This window comes from Acanthisitta chloris, unplaced genomic scaffold (genome assembly GCF_000695815.1).
Source record: "Acanthisitta chloris isolate BGI_N310 unplaced genomic scaffold, ASM69581v1 scaffold32380, whole genome shotgun sequence".
NCBI classification, from domain to species: domain Eukaryota; kingdom Metazoa; phylum Chordata; class Aves; order Passeriformes; family Acanthisittidae; genus Acanthisitta; species Acanthisitta chloris.
In genome coordinates this window covers 344-26674 of record NW_008651612.1, presented here as the reverse complement: position 1 = coordinate 26674, position 26331 = coordinate 344, and the positions used below count along the sequence as shown (strand labels likewise).

The window sequence follows — 26331 nt, the reverse complement described above, 5'->3', positions numbered from 1 at the left end:
CAAAGCTGATTATTTTCTTATGGTAGCTAATTGTTATTTTAGACTTATCTTCCCTCTAGCTGTGGCACTGTAGATAGATTAAATACCATCTGTGTGTTCATCCCTCATAATGACAGTTCTGCTTCACAGATAACTACATGCATGAATAACTGTCTGCATGTACTTATTAATGAATCAGCTTAATGACTTATAGCTCCTGATCAGTACTGAGAAATATTTCATACATCTGCTACACAATCAGAGTACCTAGATGTGCATCTCTGCTGTTTCTATGCAAGCAGGCAAGGTGCTGAACTGGTTCCTATCAGCGAGACAGAAGTCCTAATCTCTGATTGTCTGGAAGATGACAAAGTAGCTGGAAAAACCTGGTATGGGAAGATGTAGTTGTGCACAAGAGGCCATGTGATCTCTGATCTGAAGTGTTACTGTGTTGGATTGTAGATTCTCAGCACACAGTGGGACATGTTGCAGCTGGTTTCATTCTGACCGAATGGTCTTTCCTGCATCTCTGGTGGCTTTGGTGACACTGGGCCTGTCTGCAACGTTCTAGGAGCACTGCTTGGAGAACATGGGATCTGGTAGTTCTATCAGTGTCAACTACAAGTATTCCCTGCAGAAGTCTGAGAAAGGTGAGTGTTTCCTTGACAAGTAATCTGTTCCTGCTTGTTCCTGCATGTGCTGTTGGGAGGTTGCAGTGGATGTGTTGCTGTTGTGGGTTACCTGGTTTTCTCCACAGCATTGAGGGGAGGTTCTGTCTCTCAGTGCCCTGTGACAAGGATTCTCAGCAGACCAGCAGTTTGAGAAAATAGCATCTATTTAGGCCAGGATTAGCTTAAACCCAACCCAAACCTGACCAGGAGTGAAGCAGCAGTTAGAACAAACACTCGCTGGCTGATGTGTTGTCACCTGCTGACAGTGAGGCAGTGTCCCCCTGCTGCTCCTCCTGAACTGTTTTCAAGGGCTCTTAGTGGTGCAGCACTGGTAAAGCAGCAGCATTTGCAAAGCCAAAATAGATCTGGTTCTAAAGAAGGTGAGATGGTGCAGCTAAGAAAAGCTGAAAAGAAGGAAGTGTGGTTTCTTCTAATTACATCAGCACAAATGCTCTGCATCTCTGCTAAGAACCTGCACTCGTTTGTGGCTCTGAGGATTGGTTTTTATGAAATCCTCTATGGGGTATCAGTTTTGTGGGTGTGTGCTTCGGCCTGCTGTGGAACAAAGGGAGTTTGAGGGAGACTTTACCCAGAAGGAAGTGGTAAGAAGTAAAGGGATCGATTTCTTTGCTTGAATCACAGCCATTGGCAGAACAGCAGGGTGGGGCAAACTCTTGGCAAGTGCTTTGAAAAGCAAAATAAGGACTGTGTTTAGGAATGGAGAAAGTGGGGATGTGGCTGTGACTCTTCTGTTTGTAATTGTCTGTTTAAACCTCCACCTTTTGTTTAAGTGAGACTCATCTATTGCCCAGAGCACCAGAGAGCCAGAGACTTTCCAGACAAGCTCAGGGTTACTTTAAGATGATGAAGTGTAACATAAAACTAGTTACTTATTTGAAACTCTGCATTACATCGGATCCCTCAGCAACTGTTTCCCACTGCAGTAAAACCTCTCTGAATTTCTTGCATCTGGTTCTCAAAATCCTCCTGATCTGGTAGTCTGCAGAGGGGGAACTGCTTAGAGCTTCCCACCCAACTGCAACATGCCAGGTGTCATCCTGTCCCGCCTGTAGCAGGTCCGGGGCTGTTCCCGATGGAAAGTGTAGCCAGCAGAGCTGATAAACTGGCCCAGCCCTTGAGCGAGGAAGGGGTTGGGGTATCCTTCCTGTGAGCTGAGGGCACCGCTAGCCCAAACAGGCATCCTTTGGTCTGAGTGCTGCCACCCCGGCATGCTTTCAGCAGCTTGTATGATGATGCATGGCTTGGATTCTCGTACAGTGTGGGTAAATCTCTTCCTTTTGGATTGTTTTTTTTTTTTCTAAACTGGCACAAGCACTGCCAGGTAAAACTCTCTCAGGTAAGCTGGTAAATTAGAATACCTGCCTTTTCCAGCTGCACGATTGGTCTCTGTAAAAGCAGAGTCAAACCCAGTGCCTTGCCCATCTGGAGTTCAAATGCTGTGCATGGTGGTACATAGGTTCATGGTGTACTTGACAATGTGTCCTTCACACAAAGGACCTGGTATATGTGGAGTCATCACTAGGAATTTCCCCAAAGCCCAACAGATCAGTAAGCATTTGCTCAACAAGAGGAGGCTCAGGCAGAGAATACAGGAGTTATTCCTGAAGTAAGGTTCACCAAGTCTTACCTTCTTGTCCTGAGCTTCCCCATGACTCAGTTCCACACAGCACAGCAGCCTTTTCGTGCTCTTTCCTTTTTGTGCTCTGCAGTTCCCAGTGCTGAAACAGAACCATAATTTAGAGGGATTACTATTTTCAATACCTAAGCCATCAGGATATCTTCTTTAAGGAAAGGTCACCATTTACTGCTGAAGTACATGGAGGGAGGTTTGTTATGTAATTAATACAAGGTAATTGAGTTAATATGATCTGTCTTGGCAGCTCATAGCAGCCTTTGGGGCAGGGATGGGGCATTTCCTTCCTTTTAATAAAGCTTTTTCCCCTGACACTCTCCACTTGCTCTCCCTCTTTTCACTGTGGGTGTGAATTTTTGTTTTATTTTATTGTAAGGTAATGCTAAAACGGATTCATTCTGAAGTCTCCCCAGTACTGCAAAAGCCAAGGAATTTATTTGGCATAAAGAGGAGTAGAAAAACCCTATATTTTTAAGGCTCTGGAAGGGGACTCAGTGTCTTGTCTTCCCTCAACTCTGTGTGGCCTAAGTCAGGTTTCTGGTTTGCTGAAGTCCCAGCACCTAGACTAAGATGGACATGAAAGTGACCAAGGTAGATTGCCTATTAATACGGAAGAATGTGTTTGGATCTTTAGGCCCCAATAAGCTGTTGTTAGTCCCAGTGCTGAGGACCTGGCAGCAGTGGTTAAAGGTGTTTCAGAGGTCTCTGGTCAGGCAGGGTCAGGTCAGCCTCTTGCAAAAGGGTGAAAAGGAGCGGGTGATTCATTACCCTTAGTATTTAGGCATCAGAATACAGTTCCTTCTGGAAAAGAAAGGTTCCTCTTGAATTTTCAGGGCTGGGAGAGGAGCAGTAGCAGGGTACCTGAGCTGCAGGCAGTGCAGCTCAGCAGCCTGGCCCTGTTTTTGTGCCCCAGCGTTCAAGGCAGCGGTCCTGATCCAGCAGTGGTACCGGCGCTATGTCGCGCGGCTGGAGATGCGCCGGCGTTGCACCTGGAGGATCTTCCAGTCCATTGAGTACTCTTGTGAGCAGGATCAGATCAAGGTATGGCCCCAAGGGAAGGAGTATGTGGGAAAACACAGAGGAAGTTGGTTCTGAACACAACAGGGGTCAGTGATGGGCTCTCTCTTCTTGCAGCTTCACAACTTCTTCAGTTACCTCATGGACCAGTTCACGCCAAGCAGCAGCAAAGAGAGTAAGTTTCCGTGTGCTGATTGCGGATGTGGCACCAGCAGCTCTGAAGGCTTCACCCTGTATTGTTCATTGCCCAATGTTGGCCCTTCAGGATGGCAAATGCAGCCAAGTCTAAAGAGTGATGGCATCAGGAGTGTGGATAGGGAGTGAATTGTCAGGAGACTGTCAGAGCTGTGCAAGGGATGTGGGGCCACTCCTGCTCCTTAGGAGCTGGAAGGGGGGATAAAACCAGACTGGTTTGGGTTGGAGGGACCTCAAAGATGATCCAGTTTCATCCTCTTACCATGGGCAGGAACACCTTTTACTAGCTCAGGTTGCTCCAAGTCCCATCCAACCTGATCTGGAACACTTCCAGGGATGGAGCAGCCACAACTTCTCTGGGCAACCTGTGCCCGTGCTTCCCCACCCTCACAGGGAAGAATTTCTCCCTAATATCCCATCTAAACCTTCTCTCTGTCAGTGTGAAGCCATTCCTCCTTGTCCTGTCACTCCAGGTCCTTGGAAATAGTCTGTCCCCATCTTCCTTGTAGGCTACTTCAGGTACTGGAAGGCCACAACTAGGTCACCCCAAAGCTTCTCTTCTCCAGGCTGAGCAATCCCAATTCTCTCAGCCTTTCCTCCCAGCAGAGCTGCTCCATCCCTCTAATCACCTTGGTGCCTCCTCTGGGCTCATTCCAACAGCTCCATGTCCTTCCTGTGCTGGGGACCCCAGAGCTGGATGCAGCGCTCTAGGTGGGGTCTCACAACCCCTGGTGACCAGGGCTTTGCAGAGGCCATTCCTGAAGCAAGAATACATCTTGCCTGACACATAACCCACGGAAATTTGTTCCTGCAGCCTTTCCCCCATTGCAAATCTGTAGTGCTGCTGAACTAGGACCTAGGCTCCATGGCTGCCATTGATCCAGAGCTCTAGCCTGAGCAAGCAGCTTCTCTTTAGCAAGTTACTGCAATGGTACCTTGAGCCAATTAACTTTTTCTTGTCTGTTTCTCTCTTGGAAAAAAAACCAATGAAACTGATGGATTTGCTATCCAGGGGATTTCATCAGTCGCATGTTCATAAGTGGTGAAAGCTACAAAGAGGCAGAGCTGGAAAAGTACTGTGACTATGAATCCATATCAGTGCCAGACTCCTACACTGGACCCCGTCTCACTTTCCCACTCCTTCCTGACCATGCCACTGCCTTGCTGGAAGCTTTCAAACAGAAACAAGTAAGGATCCCAGAAGGAACCACCTTTCCCCTTCCCTGCACAGGGTTATAGGAGACGTAATTTGGGTTTAGCCTTCTGAGCAAGCAAAGCTGATAGGAGAGCAACAAGCTGAGTCAGGCTGTTACACAAAGACATGGGTATTTCCCCCTGCCACAGGAGTGTTTTTCTTTGTCAAAATGCATTTCTGACCAAACTGCAAACTTTGCATAGGGGTATGACAATATTGACCCGAATTTCATCTTTTAAGCAAAAAAATCCACAACAGCTCAAGTTGAAACATTCTGTTGTTCAAATTAATCAGTTTGTAAAAAAAGTATAGGATGGCTCCTAAGGAAACAGCTAATTAAAATGATGCTTTGTGCCAGGCAACTCTGACTCACGTTTAAAACGTAAGGTGTGAGGGTTTTGCTGAGGAAGTCAAGTAGCACTCGAGCAGAACTAACAAGCCAAGCCCTCGCACAACCGCAGTGTTCTGCTGCCCTCCCTCAGCCAAGGTGCTGAACTGCAAAACAGGCTCAAACATCCCTTCTCCAAACAAAATGACTTCTAAACCAAAGGTCTCTCAAGTCCTGACTACGTTACTTGCCCACACCTGGCTTTGAGCAGATATATTTCTGCAGGACACATGGAAGCTCATGGCCTGGTTTAAGGAAGATCTAGAGGAGCAGCTTCTTACCTGTGATACTGGGCTGGGATTTTGCTGCTCAGTGAATATAGCCTTGTCCATGGGGTGCTGGAGCTTCTGGGGTCTCTTGCCAGCCCTGGCAGTGCTGAGGCTGAGCTGCTTTGGGTCAGTCTTCCATCCTGCTGTTTCCCAGTAGTTGCCTTGTCTTGTTTGTTAGCCTGTAGGTCAGCACAGTGTCATCCCAGCGAGAGGTTCTGCCATCCAGGCTCTGCTGGTGGGGCCTTTGCAGACAGAGGCCACTGATTTCCTGCTTTAAACCCTTGGCTTTCTCCTAGTAGCAGCTCCACGCTCGCTATGTCTTACACCTTCTGCACGAGACCAGGAAGCATCTCAAGCAGTTGCCAAACATCAGTCACGTCTCCACCTGCTACAGCGAGGAGGTCACTGTGTGTGGTAGGTCACTGGGGCAGGATGCTCGCGTGGGAGCGGTGGGAAAGGGGGAAAATGGTACTAAGAGCATGATGCTCTCATCTACTCAACATGGAACACAAATGCAGCCTGTAAGAAAAGCATGTGATGCATGGAGAGGTCTGAAGTATCCTGGTTGTCTTCGTTCTGTCACCCCAAACTTAGGGTGGTTTTACTAAACCATGGAAGCTGCTCCCAGTTGAGGACTGGCTTCAAAACTCAGACTTTTTCTGACCTGTTCCGTGGCCTGGGGTTAACTCCAAAGTCCTGGAGCTGGTTTGGATGAGCCTTCATTAGCAGCAGCACAAACATGCAGATCCAGAACACTAATGCATCTTTACACCCTACCAAGTACATTTCAAAGTGACAAAGCTTTTCACCACTATTTTCCTAGTCTGATGTTAAAGCTTTGATATACTTCTGAAAAACATGTGCTTAGCACAGACTTCTGCATGCAGTCAGCTCCTGGAAAATACCCCCCCCCCGAACCATGTTAAATGAGAGTTTGATTATTTTTTTGTATGCAAAGCTTCCTCCCGTGTAACGATCAAAGTCAAACAGTTTTATACAATGTTGTGTCACTTTGACCATGTTATACGATGTGTAAATCACTTCTCAGCAGTTGGTGCAGATTTTCTGCTGTCCTCTCATAGGCTTCAGCTCAAGCCTTTACATCATGTCCATTGCCTTAGTGTAATGAAACTTTAACCTGGCTGAAATATTTCAGTGATCATTAGTATATAAAGGAGATAGTTCATAGGAAGCTATTGATTGGTGTCTTTTGAAATGAAACACACTGTGCCTTGTCTCTTTGTGCTGTCAGGAGACTTGCATGGCCAGCTGGATGACCTGTTCCTCATATTTTATAAGGTAGGCACTGAGTTTGGAGAGGGAGGCATGGGCCATGCTGGGAAGTGTCTGCAAATTTGAGAAGTGTTTGCAAATTTGGACCTTTCACCTGCAATTCTCTAGGTCAATTTGGTTTCAAATAGCTTCACAAAGCAGCAGCTTATTCCCATGCTGACTATGAAAACCATGTACATTTTGGAAGTGTATTTTGGGCATTTTTCAAGTGCTGATACCAATGGCAACCCTTCCTGACCACCAGCTTTCACTGCTTTTGCCACTGGAACCTAAAGGATAAGAGGCAGGATCTGTTGTATAATGTAAGCTGGGACAGGAGTGACTGTGCAGCTGCAGGGTGAGGTGTATGGAGATGGGGAGGCCTCTCTTGTAACACCTGCCTGTTCCTTGCTTTTACAGAATGGCCTTCCTTCCCCTTCCAAGTCCTACGTGTTCAACGGGGACTTTGTGGACAGAGGCAAGCAGTCCCTTGAGATCCTTATCATCCTCTTTGCCTTCCTCTTGATCTATCCCAAGGAGGTGCATCTCAACCGTGGGAACCACGAGGACCACGTGGTCAACTTACGGTATGGGTTCTGTGTGGGGTTGAGCACCATGTCAAGGGTGTTGTTTGACATCCAACTGACCTTCCTCTCTCCTGTTCCCTTAGCTATGGTTTCACCAAGGAAGTAACGCAGAAATACAAGGTAGGCATACGTTTGAGTCCCTTTTACACATGAGATGTGGACTTTGAAGGCTTGGTGCTTCATCTTCTCCTTCCTGACCTGTTCTCCTAGGTGCATGGGAAGAAAATCTTGAGGATGTTTCAGAATGTCTTCTGCTGGTTGCCCCTGGCCACCCTGATTGATCAGAAAGTCCTTGTTATACACGGGGGCATTTCTGACACCACTGACCTGGACATGCTGGAGAAGATTCAAAGGGACAAAGTAGGTTTTATTTCCTAGCTATTGCAAGAAACAACAGTGTTGCTGATTTGTGGTGAGGAGCTCATTGCTACATGGCAACTTGGCTGTTGATGAGACAAATCTAAGGGATGGTCTTCCTGGACACTCTGTTTAGATACAGGCTTGGAGTGGATCACTTTGGTTTAATAATGTGTGTGCAGGAGGTGTGGAGGGATGAAGTATTGTTGGCTTCTGGAACATGTGCTGACAGTAAAAACACAGTGATAATGAGACATTTTCCCACAGTTCTTTAGCTTGTTTTTCCCCCCTAGAGTTCCAGAAGGATTTTGATAAGTCACTTAACTTGTCCCTGCCTCACTCTGTAGTTGTGAGATACAATTTGTCTTCTCCAAAGCACTTGCATTAGTCCTTAATTATTCATTCTGCTGCACAGTTCCCACTGCAGATTAAATCCATGTGCTCTACCTTCTGTGAAATGTCTGAGCAGCAGAAAGCCAAAGGGGAAAGAGAGATCTGGTGGATGTGGGGCCCAGTGGTAAACCCAGAATGGCACATCTGAGAGGATGGCACTAGTGATGTCCCATAGCTGATGGCAGTGAAGGGAACTGGGGCTTGGGTCACTTGACAGCCTGCCAATGGGAGATGTCAGAGCTGGAGGTGTGAGTCTCCAAGCAGTGTGCTCAGCTCCATTTCTCGCATCTCTTTCAGTATATTTCTGTATTAAGAATGAAGAAAGGAATGGAGCCGAACAGAAGAGCAGAAACACAGGACATGAACGGGGAGAGCAGAGCAGAGGCTGATGCAGCAGGGACCAAGGCAGCTCCCAGGACATCCCTGCAGCCCCAGGCAGCCCAGGCTCCCAGCACAGCCAACAGGACGGAGTTCTCCAGGTGGGTCCGGCAGACGGCGCAGGAGCAGATCGATACGTGCCGCCGGCTGGTGGACATCAGCGAGTCGGAGTCATCTACCTGTTCCAGCATGGCCTCCTTGAAGGACGTGGATGAGCTGGGCTGGACCCACCAGGAGGAGTGGAAGCAGGTGGGTAGCCTAAGCAAGGCCCTGAGCTTGGTGCCTCCTGCAGCAGTTGGTGCTTCAGTGGTCAGTGGCCAGGAAGGGATGTACTGCTCTCTGCTGCTTGGGGATGTTTTGTTAGGTACCTGTGCTTCATCCAGCCCATCCTGAGGCATGGCTCCCTGGCAACTGAGGAGCTGTGAGGAGTCACCTAGGAGAATGTAGGCTGTGTGCAGGACTGACACTAGCTGCCATTCTGGTGCCTTCCCCTTGCCCTTGAGTCAGCCTCTTGCCCAGGCTTTTGGCTTCCTGTGCTGAAGGCTCTGTCCCAGCGTTTGCTCCCAGCACAGCGCTCATCTGTTGTATAAACAGAGCTGCTGCTCAGGCAGAGAGTGAGGCAACAGCTTTTCTTGATTCACTGCAGGGGAGAGAAATAACAGCCAAGACTGACTTGTAGAGCCCCGTGGTTCTATTGCCTACAGTGCACATGGGGGATCTGAAGTCAGCTCTGCAGGTCGTTTGCTGACAAGTGAGTCCTGATCTTGGGTGCTCCAAGCAGAGCGAGTCTGTGGCTGTAACTGGGCTGCACTGTGAGTAGATTGCTGGGCAGGGCAGAGCCTGGGGACTTGGTTTCCTGTTTGTGTTACACCAGCCTGTCTGTAAATCTCTTCTGCCCACCCTGAAACTATAGTTAGTTACTTCACATTACATATGACCTTCCAGCGTTGCACACCTTATCAGCATAAAGCTATATATTGAGGTCAGGGTTAAAGAGATTAAGCTTTTAATCCAAACAGTGGTTACTGAGTCAGCACTTGCATTTCTAGAGGCTGCAGAATGTTCTGGCTAGAGAGCAAAGCCTGCTCATGGCCTCAGGACCTGCTGGGAGCTCTCGCCCCACGACTTGTGTTTTGAGATGGAGTAGGACAGCCAAGCTCTTGGAATTCTTGGAAGCAGCAGTGGCAAAGCTTGTCTCAGGCCTGATACAAGCTTTTCCAGGCACTTTGGGTATGCCTGTAGCTCCAGGCCAAAAATGCTGTCACCTCTGAGGTGGCCCAGGTCTGTGACAGTCCTGCAGAGCAGTATTGTGGTGGAGCTGGGATGCAGAAAATGTTAGTTTCCCTGCACTATGGTAACAGCAACAGTCCAGGGAGGGATTCAGAGGTTGAGCTGTATTTGCTTAGTGAACTTTGACAGGTAGTACCTGCTGGGAACGCTTTATTCGGGGAACTTGTCTACTCCTTTCAGATTTTAGACATTCTCTGGAGTGACCCTGTGCCTCAGGAGGGCTGCAGTGCAAACACAGTGCGAGGGGGTGGCTGCTACTTTGGGCCCGATGTGACAGAGAAGATCCTTGAGAAGTACAACTTGCAGTTCCTCATCCGCTCCCACGAGTGCAAGCAGGAGGGCTACGAGTTCTGCCACAACCGGAAGGTCGGTGAGGGGATGACGTGAAGGAATCTTGGGTTTCCATCCTGCCAGGGTGGGATTTCTGTGGCTTCTCTCAGCTCTGCATTTCTCCTAGTGGGGCTTTAAACACATACAAAGTCATTGAACAGCCTTACTGGGAGGTACCCAATGGTGTTTCCAGCTGAGGCCTTAGGGTTGTCTGGAACAAGCTGCTCTGTTGGGGACATCTGGTGTGGAGTCCAGATGGGACCAGGTGTGTTATTTACACATACACAGTTACCACAGGATTTATGTATTGACCTTAAATGCCTCTCTTTCGGGGGAATTAGGTGCTGACCATATTTTCAGCCTCAAACTACTATGAGATTGGCAGCAACAGAGGAGCCTATGTGAAGCTGGGACCAGACCTCATCCCCCACTTTGTCCAGTACCAAGCCAACAAGACAGCCCATACGCTCACCATGACCCAAAGGCAAGGAGTTCTGGTTGCTCTGTATTCACCAAGCCAAAATTCTCACAAGGAAAGCTTTGGGAGCTTTTGAGCTGAACTTTCACAGTTTGATTTTATAAATCACAGTGCTAGAGGTTTCAAGCTTTGTGCAGAAGTTGCTGACAAAGGCTCAAGGCTTGAGGAGGGAGTGTTACAAGATCCAAAGGGGATTTTTTTATACACATGATTTTTCAGCTTCTCTTTTTAATATCAGGTTTTAACTTTGAACCCTTGTTGAGGTACTCTTGTGCTTTATTACTTCACAAACTGATGCAGCTGCAGGTAACTGTGGCCCAGCTATGCAGTGCCTTGTCATGAGCACTGAGATGTAGCTGTGTAGAGCAGTTGTGTGAGGGTCTGGGCAATCCACAGACAAGCCAGAGGACTGGGAAGGTGCAGCTTCTCTTGCAGTTCACAGCAAGTCCTGAATGTGCTTCTCTCTGTCCTGCACCCTCCAGAATCAGCAGAGTGGAGGAGTCAGCCTTTCGAGCCCTGCGGGAAAAGCTCTTTGCTCACACCTCAGCCCTCATCAGTGCATTCAAGGCCTATGACAAGGACAACACAGGTACATCTGAGCAAGGGACACATGGGTTAATTCCCTGTTAATTTGCCTAGTGTGCAGCAATTGAGGCTTGCTACCAGGAGAGCTCTGCAACAGGAGCATCAATGGCACCAAAATTGTTTGCTGAAGACCAGCTGGCCTGTTAGAGCAGCTGCTGAAGTGGGCAAGCAGGCTCCAGATTTATAATGAAATACCCCAAGTCAGTGCCTTGCCTTTGTTCTGATGTTTGCAGCCTCATGGCCCTGATTTGTTGCAGTGATGAACAGCTTGTTGAGGCTGGGGGAAAGTGCTTGTGCCTGCAGTGAGAAGTAACACTGCTGGCAGCAGCACCTAGGCTGGGTACATGTACTGCTCTAGGCTTTTTCTTGTCATGTGCTTCCAGCTGCTTATGTCCCAGAGGTCTCCATGTCTCTTTTCCCTATAGGAAGGATCACACTGAGCAACTGGGCGATGGCAGTGGAGTCAGTGCTGCGCCTGGGGCTGCCCTGGAGAATGCTGAGGCCACAGCTGGTGCGGAGCACGGAGGATGGAATGCTGGAATACAAATCCTGGCTGGATGACCTGGCCATGGAGCAGCGGAGCCAAGAGGTAAGAACTCAGCCCCTTCCATCAAAGCACGATGCAAAGCAGCTCACCAGGTCTCCAGCACATGGGATCATGTATGGTATGAAAGGAGAGTGGATGGTTCCTGTATACTCACACTAAAGTTGACAGAAAATCTTGCTTGACTTCAAATATCCAGAGGCATTGAGGCCACTTTAAAAACGCCTGGTGGATGCGAGGTCAAAACCTAGAGGACGTTTTGGATGCAGGATGTTGAGTAGGACAAGTTGCAGTTTAATTCCACCTGGCAAACCCAACTCCGCAGTGGTTATAAAATGTGGCCCAGGTCACTGAGCCTGGAAAACTGCTGTTTGGAAAGGACAGGCACAGCAGTGGCACAGAGGGTCCAGTCATCACACACCTGTTTGATAAGGTACTGCTGGCACATTCTTGAGAGCAGTAAGTGTCTATTTATGGGGAGGTCTGCAGTAACCACCGAGAGCAGAGAGCTGTCAGAAGGGGAGAAGGAGTGTGACCATGTTGTCTTTCAGCACATCCAGTCGAGCTTGCTGGAAGTCATTTATCGAAACAAATCCAACTTGGAGACCATATTCAGGATCATAGACAAAGACCATTCAGGTAAGCAGGTCATTGCCTGGTATTCCCTCTCTACTCTGGGGCTCCCTTCAGTAGGTACAAAGGCACTTTAATTTAGCTGTTCAAGGCTTGGCTCTCTGCTCCCTCCCAGAATGTCCTTGCATGTTTCCACAGACAGGATGCACCTTGAAGTGTGTGCAACCCAGGCAGAGAATTAGTAATTCTTTTTTTCTGGAGGAGTTCAGCACAAGAAGAAGTGTGATGAGAGCAGTGACAGTGATGCAGTGTAGTCAGGATTTTGTGTGTTAGCTGCTTTCAAGCAGTAATCCCCACCAAATTACTTTGGGAAAGAGAAAATACACAGTCTTTGCCTTCTTTTGTTCTCATGGTTTGTATTATGCCTCTTGACTGCTTTCATTTGTACCTTAGAGTGTTCTCCATGCTAGGAGAGGTAGTTGCAGCCTGTGAAATGTAGGTTGAGTGGTTTATTTCTTCCTGTAGGGTGCACAGGCAGGCAGCAGGGGTGGGAGGGAGCAAACCTGAGCAGGACCTTCCTTGCATGCTGAGGCAACAGAGCCTGTGGTAACCTGGCACTGAGGTGGCTGTGCCTTCTCTTTTGCACAGGCCTCATCTCATTTGAGGAATTCCAGCAGACCTGGAAGCTGTTCAGCTCCCACATGAACATTGAGGTCACGGATGATGGCATCAACGACTTGGTTCGCAGCATTGACTTCAACAAGGATGGAAACATCGACTTCAATGAGTTTCTGGAAGCTTTTCGCCTTGTCAAACAGTGCCAGTCCTGAGCACCTGGAGAGGGTTGCCATGTCCCATGCCTTGATGTCTGCCAAGCCAGGGCTGCTCCTGCCTGGCTGCAGAGTGTGCCTGCACATGCCAACAGGGAAAGGGAAGGCAGGTACCCACACAGCTGTGGCCAACAGCTGTGATGCAGCTGGAGAAGGGAACAGGTAACATCGATGAGCTGCCCTTCAGTCCTGACCATTTTTTAAAGCAGCTGTGTTTTAAGTAGAACCTCCTGCTTGAAGAGAAGGTGAAACAATTTCTCTTGTCAATGCCTGTGATGAAATGTTACAGGTCTGTTCAGGTGCGGTAAAATGGAAGTAAAGGCATTACTTGTAGGCAGGGCTTTAACGAGGCAGCAGCTGTTTGATCACAGGTTTCCTTTTAATAAACAGTTTTTTCTAGATTGCTGTTTGTTGGCTGGTAATGTCTTCTCTAGCTTGTCACCTCTGAGCAGCAGTGCTCTTCTGGTGATGATACCTTCTTCCCCTCTGCTGTTCCTTTGCTGTGTAAGCTTGTTCTGCCAGTTTGAAGCTACTCAATATGTACAGTGGAGCAACACTGAGAAAAACCCACCTCCAAAGTGCAACACTGTCTCTAGCAGGGACTGGTTTAAGAAATCCAAGATGATTTCTTTTCCCAAGACCAGTGAAAGGAGATAACGTAGGGCCCTGTTGGGGCACCATGGCAGGCAGAAGGCTTGGCTTAGGCTGCTACCCTGTCTCCTGAGAAAGGGAGGTCTAAGCTTATGGAATTTCTTTAGAGCCCATGTTGGAGCTGTATTGAACAGAGGGGATATTAATTGGAACCATGTCTCCAGAGAGAAACTAACCTTCTCCCCCTCAATGAGTTCTACATAGGCTTCCGTGAACACTCTCAAATGCACAGGCTCCAGCACGCTGAGGCTGTTTCTGCTGTACAAACTCCTACTGCAGAGATCACTGCATTGTTTCAGTTACTTTCAGTGAGTTTTAAATGGGGGGGGAGAAAGCAGCTCTCTCAGCACTACATGGAGAAGGCACCTGCTCTGCAGCTCTTGCCCCCAGGCAGGAGCTAACGGACACACACTTGTGTTCTGGTTTGGGGACTGAGGCTGCCAAGCAGCTCTGTGGTGTCAGTTTGACAACCAGTTCCCTGCCGTGCCTGGAGCAGAGTGCACTGCATTTACCTGGAGCTGTGAGCTCACTGCTTTGGTGAGGTAACTGAGAGCCAAGACCATGCACCAGTTATTACAAAGTCAGACTGAATTTATTACTCTTGGGCAATTAAAAAAAAGGCAGAAGACAATGTCCAGATATTCTGTTATTTAAGGGCCAGCAAAGCTTTGTCTAGTTCACATACTTAAGGTGATAGAAACATAACCTTCACATCCTTGCAGTCTGAAGGAAGAACAAATTGGAAACACCACCTTCCTGTGGGTTGCCCCAGTAAACTACTGGTATTGCAGAGACCAACACAGTTACAGCAACAAGTGATTTAAATTAACTGCTTACACAATGATGGTACTTGACTGCTTTGACAGAAACATGGATGCAGGCTAAGCTTTCCACAAACCGAGTCACAAGTGAAACAATCCCCTCAGCACTGCACTTCTAGGACAATGCTGTTGTAAAAAAAGGAGAGAAAAAAAGGAAAAATGTACAATAGTACATATATTTCGTAGTAAAATGGTATCTGAACAGATTCAGTTTTGCTTCTTTTGGTAAAGCGTATACAGCTTTATAAAATAGAAACCTTCCAAAGGTCAGTTTTAATAGCTTAGAAGAGGCTTTGCTAATTCTAAAGGTAACAGCCAAATACCATTGCTCCTATAGGATATGAATTTTATTTTACCTCAACAGTTTTAGCCTTGGAAGGTGAGCCAGGAACTCAACTAACACGTTCTGTGTGAGCCCAGAGCAGCCAGCAGTCAGCTGAAGACTCCTGCTCTGATGGGAATGCTCTCGTTCAGCCCGTGTTCTATTAGCTTGATGTCCTCCAGGTCGTCCTTGATGATGCTGATGAGGTGACTCAGCCCTTCCTGCTGCTGCTTCAGATGCTGCAGACAGTTTAGAAACCAGTGTGAGCATAATTCAACTTTATGGACTTTATTTCTGAGATATGTCATGGCTAGTAGCCTTGGCACAGTGAAAAGCTTGGCGTAGTTTCCTTGGAAGAAGGAATAACAGCGCATTTTCTGCACTCACAGCCTCACTCCAGCGTGATTCTGTACAACACCGTGATGCACTGGTGCTGAGAACAACACAAAGGACTTCCTCATCAAACACCTCCAAGAACATGGCATTCTGGGTACAGCCAGTGTGTATCAAGTTCAAAGAGGACCCCAGGATTCCACCCTGTAACACTTACCTGCTTGATTTCCCGCAGGAGATCTGCGTCCATGTAGTAACGTTCCTCAGCCCGCACTGCCCCGAAGTGGTTCTGCATCCTGATCTGGGACATGAGCTCGTTCAGTCTGCCCTGCGAAGAGCAACAGGCTGAAATCAAACACAGCTCACTTACACCTGGCACAGCTCCAGCATGTGCCATTCCTCAGGGCACCAGGGCAGGAAGCACTGCCGCTCGTTCCATTCTGGAAGACATGCAGGGAGCAAACAACCCCAACAGCTCCTCCAAGAATTCAGAACTACTTAACTACCTACTGGTCACACAGCCAAGAACATCATGCTGCAACCTCATAACACTGCTGGTCTGCTGAAAGCTTTCCCCCAAAAATATACATCCATGGTTTGGAGAACTGACATTTATTTTGTGTGGAAACCACAGAGCTCTTGGACAAGTGCTCTTTACTCACCTTGAACTGTGTAGGTGCATTAAGCTCACACTGGATTGTATCCAGCTGGACACGAAGCTGCTCTTCGTCTGCCTGAATGGCGTAACCACTTTTCCTTTGGATCTCCTGCTTTATCAACACCTGCAAGAGAAGCCTTTGAGGTTCATTAGAGAACACTTGACATCTCTTTCCCCACCAGTCCACCCACATGTCTTTTTGCCCTTCCTCCAGCACCTCTCTCATCAGATGTGTTCTGTTGTTTAGTCTACTGCTGAGAGCTCAGGGCAGTCCTGTGGCTTCTGCCTGAGACAGAGAGAGAGAGAAGGTTCCCAAGTCCTGCACACCTGAAGCTTTCCCTGTCTGGGCCTTAAATCAACACTATTCAGCTGCATTCAGAATTTCATTTTCAACACAATGGCACAGCTGCTCCTGCCCCTCTGTTTGCTTCTAGCACTGGAATGTGTGTCAAAGGAATTACTTAGCCTATCTTTGTTACCTGTAATGTTCTGTGAGAAAGGGCCATCAGTTTCCTTTTGTACTGTGCAATCTTTGCCATGGTTGTTGTTTGGTTTTTCTGCAGCTCACTGATATCTTCTGATATTATCTGCAGAGGAGATGGGAGTCAGTCAGAAGCCAGAGGAATTTTGGTAACACAACACATTAGTTCTGACATCAAACTTGGGAGTTTCACAACAGTACACAGCAACTTAGCCTCTGTGCCAGTGATGCTTTTAGAAAGCTTCCTGCTACCTCTGCTGTTCTGCTTTCTGTTTATTTTCACGTGCAACGTGAGATTTTCAGAAGGCATTGGAAAACTGGTTGCCCAAATCAGGGTTTGTGCCAGTACAACTTCATTGAGCTGGTGTGAATTAGCTATAACAACACAGCAAGTTGGCTAAAAGCTGCACCAAAGGACTATATAAAGAACAAGGTTCTAGTTTCAGTTTTCACACACAGTAGGCACAGGGCTCACTTAGCAGCACATCCTTTGTCAACAGCAAGCACTCAGGATAAAGATGAGCAGCCTTACATCTAATCGAGTTTGATGCTGTTTGGTCATCTGATCTTGGACCTTTAATCTTCTCAACAGCTCCTTGAAACCCACCATTGGCACAGGAATAAGCCTAGAGGAACAAAAGTATTTCTTACAATACATTTTTGTACTGGACACGTGGTATGCATTAACAAATATGAATAGAATCTAGTAGGAGTTACAGATAATCTTGACCTCTTATTAAGTAAGATAATGCACAAACATATCTTCAGTTTCTAAGCTCTAAGTCCTCACTATTCCTGACAATCTGTGCCCTTCTCATAAAGAAATGAGCCCAAGTTCTCTGTAAGCACTGGAGGCTACAAAGGTGCATCACCTCATTGCAGGAATAAAGAGAAAAACCCACAACAGTTGCAAAAATTAAGTCCCAAGAGCTAGTCCACGTGATGAAGACACCACAGCTCCAAGTAATGCTCTTTACCCTGACAGCTCCTAAGTGCCTAAATGGGTGAAGGGATTAAGGCAGGCACTTCCAGTAATCCTCACTGCTTCCAAGGAGATCAGCACTGGGCCAAGTTCTTCCCCAATGTGTTTCTTACTAGATACTTGAAGGGTACTACTTCTCTCTTTCTCTACTTTCCAAGTCTTGTTGACATGCTTAGACAAACTATTAGACTCACTTGTCAGGATCAGGATTATCCACTTTGGCTTGTTCCCATATAATAGGATCAACACCTGGAAAAAACCCAAACAAACAAAGTAATTTTTAGTATGGATATGTCTGAATAGATATCACATCTTAGAGCTCTTAAGCAGGGAAAAATACTATGGAATACACAAACCCTATGAAATCTGCTAACCTAAATGGCTGTTACAGAAATGAAGGTTAACTAAACATGGGTAGTTCTCAGAAATCTTGGTCCTGAGCTGCAGCAGGAAGTTCAGCCCCAAAGGCTGCCAAGCACTCCTGCTGGTTTGAAAGCAGAGGAAAGGCACAACCCAGAGGTGATCCCAGTCCATACTGCAAGGGGAGAAATTCCTACTGTTCTCATTGTAGGCCACACTTGGGTCATGTGTTCTCTTCAAGTTGCTTATTGTATGGAACAGGTATTAAAAAATCAGTCATTAAGTGATCAGAGTACCAAACCAGTTGGCAAAATAACCCCAGTGGGAGCTAGCTCTGATTTTTCTGCTAGAGTAGGCCCAGTTCTTTTTGCAGTCCAGATTTCCTAACCTTTCCTAACCTAAACACAGACATATACAAAAGTTATAGACATAAAGAAAAGTTATGCCACAAAACAGCATGAACAGCACTGACCTGTTCTAAAACAGAGCTGGATGTGCACTATGTGGCTACATACATAGGCTCAGTGACCCCTCTGGAAACTAGTACTGAGCACAGGACATGATTGCTCTGATTTTTACCTTCTTTTTTAATTGTACAAGCAGAAGTGCTTTATGATGGCTAAATCAGAGTATGGAGTTATGTGGCATTGTACTGATAAATCACAACTGCACTTCAGTGGGAAAAATGACTGTAATTAGAGTGAGGTCATTAGGCTGACACCTGCATGTTTCCCAGAGACCCCAAAAGGCCCAGTAGAGCCCCATCCCACGTACCAGCAGGAGGGTTCTGCAGGAGCTGTTTGACTTGTGCTGGGGACAGCTCTGTCCTGGCCATGGAGAGGCTGACCCCCAGTTGCTGCAGGGATGACTTGATGTTGGCTTGCTCAAAGTGGGCGTAGAGGGTCGTGGCAGGAACTCTCCTGGAAGTGCCGTTGGGCGAGCGCTCCACCACGTAAATGATCACTTCTGTCCTGAGCCAGACACAGTGGGGAATGTCAGGAAAAGGTCACCGGCATGTGGGAACTCACACAACAAAGGACAACCCTAAATCCAAGTGACCACTTCTCCCAGCTGACTCTTAAGTTCCTTTAGCTCACTGAGATGTGAACACCACTAACTGCAGGGTTTAACACAGCAAAGCAGAGAAGAAAACTGTAAATACCCTACAATGTTACATTCTCCTCCCTCCCCTGGTTTAATCAACACATATTGACCATTATGACCATGAATTTTTTAGATCACCATATTAGATGGTGAAATTAGGACTACATTAAGAATAACCTGAACCTTCCGGAAAGGCACTGGACTTAATGCCTTAATAAAAAGCAACATGAGTGAATGAGACACTAAACCCAGGATGAGCAGAGCTAAAAGCAAGGAGAAGGGAAGACAGTAAGTAGACTGAAGCACCAACCCTTGCTAGCATTCAATACTGGATAAAAAGGCCAAAGTGTGGGAGGTTCACATACTGGTCGTCGGGCATGGTTTTAACACCCTCGACGTTGACAGCGAGGCTCTGGTTCCCTCCCAGGATTTTGTGCAGGGACTCCACCAGCTGCTGCTGTTGGCTGCGGATATCTGTTTCTTTCCTGTTGAACACCAGCACCACGAGGCCATCTTCATCTTTGTTGTTGGGCATTAAACTGTAACCCACAGCCTGCAGAGGAGCAAATGAAAAATCAGGATGTATTACTCAGCAAAAACATATCTGTGTGGCCTAAACCCCTCTGGTGTTAGAGCAACTGGCTCAAACTCTAACAACATACTCAAAGCTGCAGAAACATAAAATCACTCATAGAATCACAGAACTTTAGGGGTTGGAATGGAGCTTGGAGATCATCTAGTCCCAACCCTCCCTGCCATGGGCAGGGACACCTCCCACCAGCCCAGGTTGCTCCAAGCCCCATCCAGCCTGGCCTGGAACACTTCCAGGGATGGAGCAGCCACAGCTTCTCTGGGCACCCTGTGCCAGTGTCTCACCACGATCACAGGGAAGAATTCCTTCCCCATATCCAATCTAACCCTCCTCTCTGGCAGTACGAAGCCATTCCCCTTGTCCTGTTACAACAAGCAACTTGTCCTCAAACACCCAAAGATCTCACCACCCTCACAGGGAGGAATTTCTTCCATGTAGCCAACCTAAATTTCTCCTCTCTCAGTCTGAACCCAAACTGAATCACATGGAAAACACACTGGAATGACAATCCCTGGAATCACACACCTGTATGTGAGCAACAGTGAGAAACACCTACAGTGACCCTTCTAGGCTTTAACCCCAGGCCCAGCAGAAGAGCAGAAATCATAGAATTTTAGGGGTTGGAATGGACCTTACAGATCATCCAGTCCCAAAGCCCTGCCCTGGGCAGGGACACCTCCCACCAGAGCAAGTTGCTCAAGGTTTTTTCCCACCTGGCTGTGAACCCTGCCAGCCAGGGTTGAGGCAGCCACAGCCTCCCTGGGCAACCTGTGCCAGTGTCTCACCACCCTCACAGGGAAAACTTCTGCCTCATATCTAACCTAAACTTCCCCTCCTTCAGTTTGAACCCCTTACCCCTTGTTCTCCCTTTAAATCCTTCTCTCACACAGCCACCAGTACAGTAGCTTTTGAAACAGTTCTGACAGTTCCAGAAAGTTCCTAAACATCCACTCCCCATCTATGGATTAGGAGTTTGCAAGCAGAAGGGTATTTATGCTGCTTCAGAGCCAACAGCAATCAGGAACACTTTACAGATCTACACTGTTTCCCAACTGCAAAAGGAACCAGAGGACCAGGCTTGAACACAGAAAAACTACTGGAGTTCCAGAGGAGTTTTACAGCATTACATTTCCAGACGTCTGAATGAAAAAGTGTTACTGACATAACCTGACAGATAAGTCGACCAGAAATCCTTATGGATTTCTTAGCATTTTCCTGCTGTAGATCCAAACAGTTTGCCTGGACTGACAAGTCAAAACATGGACATAGAACATTTCTACTAGGCAAGGCATGCATCAAGCAAGGTTCTCCCATAAGAATTGGAGACAGCCAATTTCCCTTGCCTTGTGTTAGTGAGTCATGGTTTTCGTGGACAATTGCTTATAAAATCTCATGTTATCTTCATTTTTGCTGTGATAAATCTGCACCAAGGTTACATGTTGAGTTCAACATTAGAAGCTCACACAGGAGCAGTATGCTTTCCCTGGTTCCAAAAGACACCCATTGGCTCCAGTGACAAATCTACAGAGCTAACTCAGGACAAGCATTTAAATAATAAATAAATCTTCCATGATTTCTTTACACCACGAAGTATTTCCAAACTATGGCAGATTTTTTTACTCCACTGTAGTCCTTCAAACAACAGCCTGTAGCACAGACCTTAGAAGCACACTTCCCTTGGCCAAGAGCTGCATGCTTCCCATTTGTCCTGGAGCTGGAATTGTGTACAAGTGGATCCTCTGAACCCCTGTGAAACCCTTCTGGTAATGCTTCATTCTTATCTGATGCTTCCAGAGGCAACAACCAAACTAGCTTATCACACTCTGTACCTATCCCTGTGCCACTAACTTCTCTGCTGTTTCACTTAGGCATCTTCCATTGCTGGCACAGATGGAACTTCTCAGTATTTCACTTGAAGCATCTGAATTCATAATGGCATTAGTGACACTCGAGTCATAGGGACAAGAGTCAACCTACTGCATGGCACTGTCTGACCTCCTCTTTTTGGTAAATGAAACTCTAATTAAAACAACTGATTTTTGTATCACACAACTTGCACTTAGCAATTTTTTAAAGCCCAGAAAGCTCCAAAGCAACTTCAGACCATAGCTTACATAAAGTAAGATTTCAGGTGCACTGGCAACAAAATATTCAAGATAACATGGAACAATGATGCAGCAGAAGCCAAACATTTGCAAGGCACTAAGCAGAAATTTTATACAAGTCTCATGATGTGCATAATCAGAACTAGACTTAATTAAGCATTAACCTACATTCAGGTCACAAAGTTTGCACTCCAAAGAATCAGCTCAGGAAAGGAGGGTATCACCATGCCTGCCCCAAATCCCCTGACAAGCCTGAGGCTTAGCAAGGTGTGGGATTTGTGGAGGATGAAGAACCACCTATTTCTTTCCAGGATCTGGAAGTGCTGATGATACCATGCAGGGAATGGAGTCAGCTGATGGATTTAAATGGCATGCACAGGCTCATGGAGAGTCACTTTAATGCAGACAAAGCAATGGAGAAAGGCCTGGAAGTTCTTATTCCAAATGTTCACAGCCTCTTTCAGATGTGAAGGTGATTTTAAATAACTTCTGTCATATTGTAATCTCAACAAGCACACACTAATTTCCAGAGATCTGCTCCAGCTGCACACACACTAACCTGAATGCTACCACACGAAAACACTAGTTTGCTGATAGCTTAGTGGTTACACTGGTAGTGCTAAGTCCATCCATGCTAAGATCATCAAGTCCAAGTGGTTGGAATTGATGCTCTTACAGGTCTCTGGCAACTCCAGTGATTCTGTGATCCCCATCTGGGCTCATTATCCCTCCACACCACCCAAATTCCCAGGATCTCTGAGCCTGCCACCGAGCACCCCTCAGAACTGTGCCCATCAGCTGGAAAACACTGTTTCAGAACACTCCCACAGTAACAAAACCTGATTGTACACTCCTGAGCTGCTCAGACTCTCAGCACACAGAGTAAGGGCATCAGAGCCCTTCGTGGGCAGGTGACCAGTTCACACCTTAAACCTGCAGAAGGGGTTTTCCTGCGTGAACTCCACTGGGGCGATGTTGTTGTTGAAGTAGCCCTTGCCTGTTCCCCAGAAGGCCTGCAGCTGGTTCCACTTGGCCAGGATAGCATCCCTCTCGTCCCCCAGCAGCGTCGGAGCTGACAGGGCACTGGCAGTGTTGATGAGCTGGTTGGACTGGGCGGGTGCCTGGGCAGGCTGGCTGAACAAGCCACTTCCCAGCGCTGTAGGGTGAAGGAAAACAAACTCCTTTAGTGACAGACTCACTTGCAATCACATACAGTCTGCCTGTCATTGGCATCACTTCTCATCACATTCTGAGAAGCAAAACAAATGCACAGAATAAATGAATGAATTAAAATCAGATCATGGCTTTTAAAAGTGTTTTTTAATGCCTAATCTTTGTCAACAACAGAAGTTCTTGAATGCTGAGTTGCAATAAAGTTGTTTTTTCTTTAAATGAGACATCTATATTGATCCACAACATTGTGTGGCACCTTCAGTACCTAAATCTGAAGGGCAGGGTGGTTGCTGTAAACTCAGCAGACTCAGAGCCTGCAGCTGCTCATTATCCAACACACATTTAAGCTAGCCTCAACACTGTTCTCCCCTCCCTTCTCGTAATGCTGTGACTGTCAGCACCAATTCTTTGATTTCTGCCACTGCTAAAACAAAGGGATAAATATTGTTGGAAGCTCAAGGGTGAAGCTCAGGAACTTACTGGAGCTCTATGTTAAAACCAATGCAAGTGCTGCAAATGTAGGCATTTCAAACCCCAAACATCTGAGGAGTCTCTATCCATCAAGAGCTTAATGTGACAGCCTCCTTTTACAAGACACCTCTGTCCCACCACCTGAGCAGCACCTGTGCAGCCTCACCCTCTCAGTGCTAAGGAAGGGGGGAGTGAAGAGAAGGCTGTACTCACTGCTTTGCTGCTGCTGCTGCTGTGTTCCGAAGCCTCCAAAGCCTAGCCCAGTTCCCAAGCCACTACCCAGCCCAGTTCCAGCTCCTGAGCCAAAGCTGGTACCAAATCCAAAGCCTTTGTTCTGGGTAGCACCAAAGAGTCCTGGAGAAATAAGCAAAGACTTATTGAGAAAAAGAGGAGCACAGCACAGATGGAACCCAAAGTGTTCAGGGGACTGGCTCTAAAGCCAATACTGGAGACTCTCTTACCGCCAGTGCCTGTGTTGGTGGGAGCAGAAAAACTAAAGGCTGGTGCTGCAGTGGTGGTGGTTGTCCCAAATCCTCCAAAGGCACCTGGCAAACAAAGAGCAGGAGTCAGGCAGTGGCACGTGGCAGCAGGACACAACACAACAACAAACCGGGTGTTATGAGGAGAGGTGCTGACAGATGGATGCAATGTGTTACAGGCATGGAGCTCACACTGATCATGGGTATCCAGGTCCTTGTCTGTGGAAACAGGGGAGAAAACACGGACCAGAAAGCCAACACTTGTGTCAAGGAAGCAAACAAAAAGGCAGCAGTTAACTGACATCCTGTTCCTCACCGTGGGATGTGCTTTCCCTGGTGACAGACACAGCGGGAATACTTCTGGGCAATGTCACTGCTCAGTGTTTAATATCTGACCTGATGTTTTGTGAGTTTTACAAACATTCCTAGGCTCTTGGAACAAATCCAGCAGAGCCTGAGGCTTGGGTGTGCACAGGCACTGTGCTTACAGGGAAAATTTACAGGGAAAACTCTACAAAGCATGTTTTTTTTTTTAAGCCTATCTTCCCTATCATCTTCCCCATTAAATCTCATTTGGAGGTTCAACCACTATCATAGGAAAAGGGATGCAAAAGCAATCAGGCTTCCACAGATTTTCAGGAAAAGCAGTCACTGGCCAGCAGGAGAGGACCTAAGTCAGAGCCTGAGCTACACATGCCAGAGGAAGCTGCAAGACACCCAGCTTCCCACTCACCCCTTAGAATAGGAGCCCTGACACCACCTCTTTGCTGCCATGGTGCCCAAGGTGCAGCCCAAGGAATGCTGAGCAGCCTGGAAACCATGTTCTCTCCATTCCAAGCTGGGTTTACATGTGTTCAAATGAGGAAAGACAAGTCTGCTACAAAGGACTTGTCAAAAAGGTGATGTCACTGCTAACTCAGGTGTCAACTGCTAACAAAAAAAGGCTCTTGAGATCTACTACCCTCATAATGCTCCTGCACACAACCAAAATGAAAAGCTTAACCAAAGCTGACACACAACTGCCTTTTATTTCCACTCAACAAACACCTTAATGTGAGTGGGTGTGGGAAGCTGTTCCCTGTAACATCCACATGTCAGTCCTGCCAGCAGGAGCACCAGCAGATGCCACAACTCTCAGGTAGCTCTGCACTCACAGCAGGGTTAGTCATCCTCCCTTGAAAAGGGATCTGAGAGTGCAGATTAAGGATCAAACTGAACACCAAATCAAGTATCTCTTTTGGAGCAGCTCAAATTCAGCTACAGAAACACAGTGCAAGTGTTCACAGCAAATAAACCCCACACCAGATCCCCTGAGTGCACAGAACAGGTGAGAGTCGCTGCCACAGGGAGTGATGGCACTGTGGGATGGATGGAATTCCTATACGAGCAGCGGCAACAACACCCCCAGGGCTAATTCCACAGGAGGAAAAGCATTAGAAATCCATCCAGTCCAGCGTTTTCATAGGTGGGATTACACCAGATGGTCCCTCAGAACTGAGGGATCTGTGTGGGGCCACCAAGGGTTTTCTTAACCCACACCCAGTGCACCCATCACACACCTCTTCCCGAATTTCCAGGGGTTTTGGGATGCACGCTGAAGTTTGGGAACAGGTCACAGCTGGGCTGTGCACTTTGTGCTGGTCGTATACAATCTGTTTCTCCAGAGAAACTGCTAAGGTGTGGAGCACTGATGAGAGGCAGCGCGAGGCTGATGAGGAGACACGGGGGGAGATGGAAACACGACTGCAGCAGTCCAAGAATCTCATGTCAGGAAACGTGGCACAGGGACCAGCTCTGGGATTGCCCGGGAGCACCTGGATCTGAGCAGGGAGCTGTGTGCCATTTGGCTCAGGGATGGAGGCTCAATGTCAGGCTGTGGGTGACCCAAAGCATTCCCATTTCAGAGACTCTTTGGCACAGCAGTATTTTTCCTCAACAGCTATTCCTGGAGAATTTAACAGGAAAAATCCCTCCAAATCTATGACTCTCAAACCCATTCCACTCCCAGAGCTTTTATCCCCAGTCTTCACTGGACATGAAGATTAGCACTGGGCACAGATTCCCAGTTAAGAATGTAATTCCTGGACACAGATGCCCAGTTAAGGATGCAATTCTTGGACCTCTGCTGGTAACACTGACCACAGAACAAGTACTTATGTGTTATCTACCTGCACTCGCCAGACTGTTACCAAAATTGAATGGTGGAGTTGAGGTAGTGGCAACACCGAAATTCCCAATATTAAAATTCACTGCAGGGTTAGCAGCTAATCCGAAACCCCCAAAATTAAACCCACTGGCAGTGGAGTTTGCAGTCTCAATCCCACCAAATCCTGATGAGCGGGAAGCAGAGAAAGAGCAAGGAAACGTTAGTTCTGGGGGGGAAAAGGCAGGCGCAGGGAAGAAAAGCTGGAGCATTTTTCCATCCCTGCAGGCAGAGTTAAAAACAAGAGTAAGGTATTCACTGACATTAAACATCATTTATGGGACACAAGGAGGGACAGAACCTTCACACATCACTCTATATTCCATAATCCACCTGTCACAGCCTTGCTGGTGACTTACCTGATGCATCCAGCAGCTCCCCAGGAGCAGCTGGAACAGACAACGGGATGTGAGCTCAGAGTTCCCTCTGGTATTGGTCTGTGAGAGTAACAAACCTTGTCACAGTGCACAGGGAACACAAGGCTGTGTTTTACTGCCAGGTGGGACAAAAATGCCGCGGGTGTTTGACCCACACGGTGAAACTCGTGTTAGCTGCAGTGAAGGTGAGACCCATCCAAAGGAGCTGCTCAGAGCCTGCTAAGAGCCAACAAC

General features: G+C 47.3%; 2 protein-coding genes across 2 annotated transcripts; one reads left to right on the top strand and one right to left on the bottom strand.

Moving 5' to 3' along the window:
• The first annotated feature begins 568 nt into the window (after positions 1–568).
• On the top strand, positions 569–13096 carry PPEF2 (protein phosphatase, EF-hand calcium binding domain 2). Its single transcript, XM_009074121.1, has 16 exons — positions 569–629; positions 3218–3345; positions 3439–3496; positions 4529–4704; positions 5668–5782; positions 6621–6667; positions 7061–7227; positions 7311–7347; positions 7438–7587; positions 8275–8604; positions 9826–10011; positions 10317–10459; positions 10936–11042; positions 11464–11627; positions 12134–12221; positions 12804–13096. Exons 1-16 carry the CDS (start codon positions 569–571, stop codon positions 12983–12985), a joined length of 2139 nt encoding a protein of 712 aa, XP_009072369.1. The 3' UTR covers positions 12986–13096.
• Positions 13097–14206: 1110 nt separating this feature from the next.
• Positions 14207–25932, bottom strand: NUP54 (nucleoporin 54kDa). The gene is made up of 12 exons (XM_009074100.1): positions 25686–25932; positions 23500–23583; positions 23252–23392; positions 22321–22550; positions 19063–19250; positions 18368–18564; positions 17428–17482; positions 16784–16877; positions 16250–16357; positions 15775–15894; positions 15330–15440; positions 14207–15018 (listed from the first exon to the last, which is right to left on the bottom strand). Exons 1-12 carry the CDS (start codon positions 25930–25932, stop codon positions 14890–14892), a joined length of 1704 nt encoding a protein of 567 aa, XP_009072348.1. The 3' UTR covers positions 14207–14889.
• Between the last annotated feature and the right edge of the window lie 399 nt (positions 25933–26331).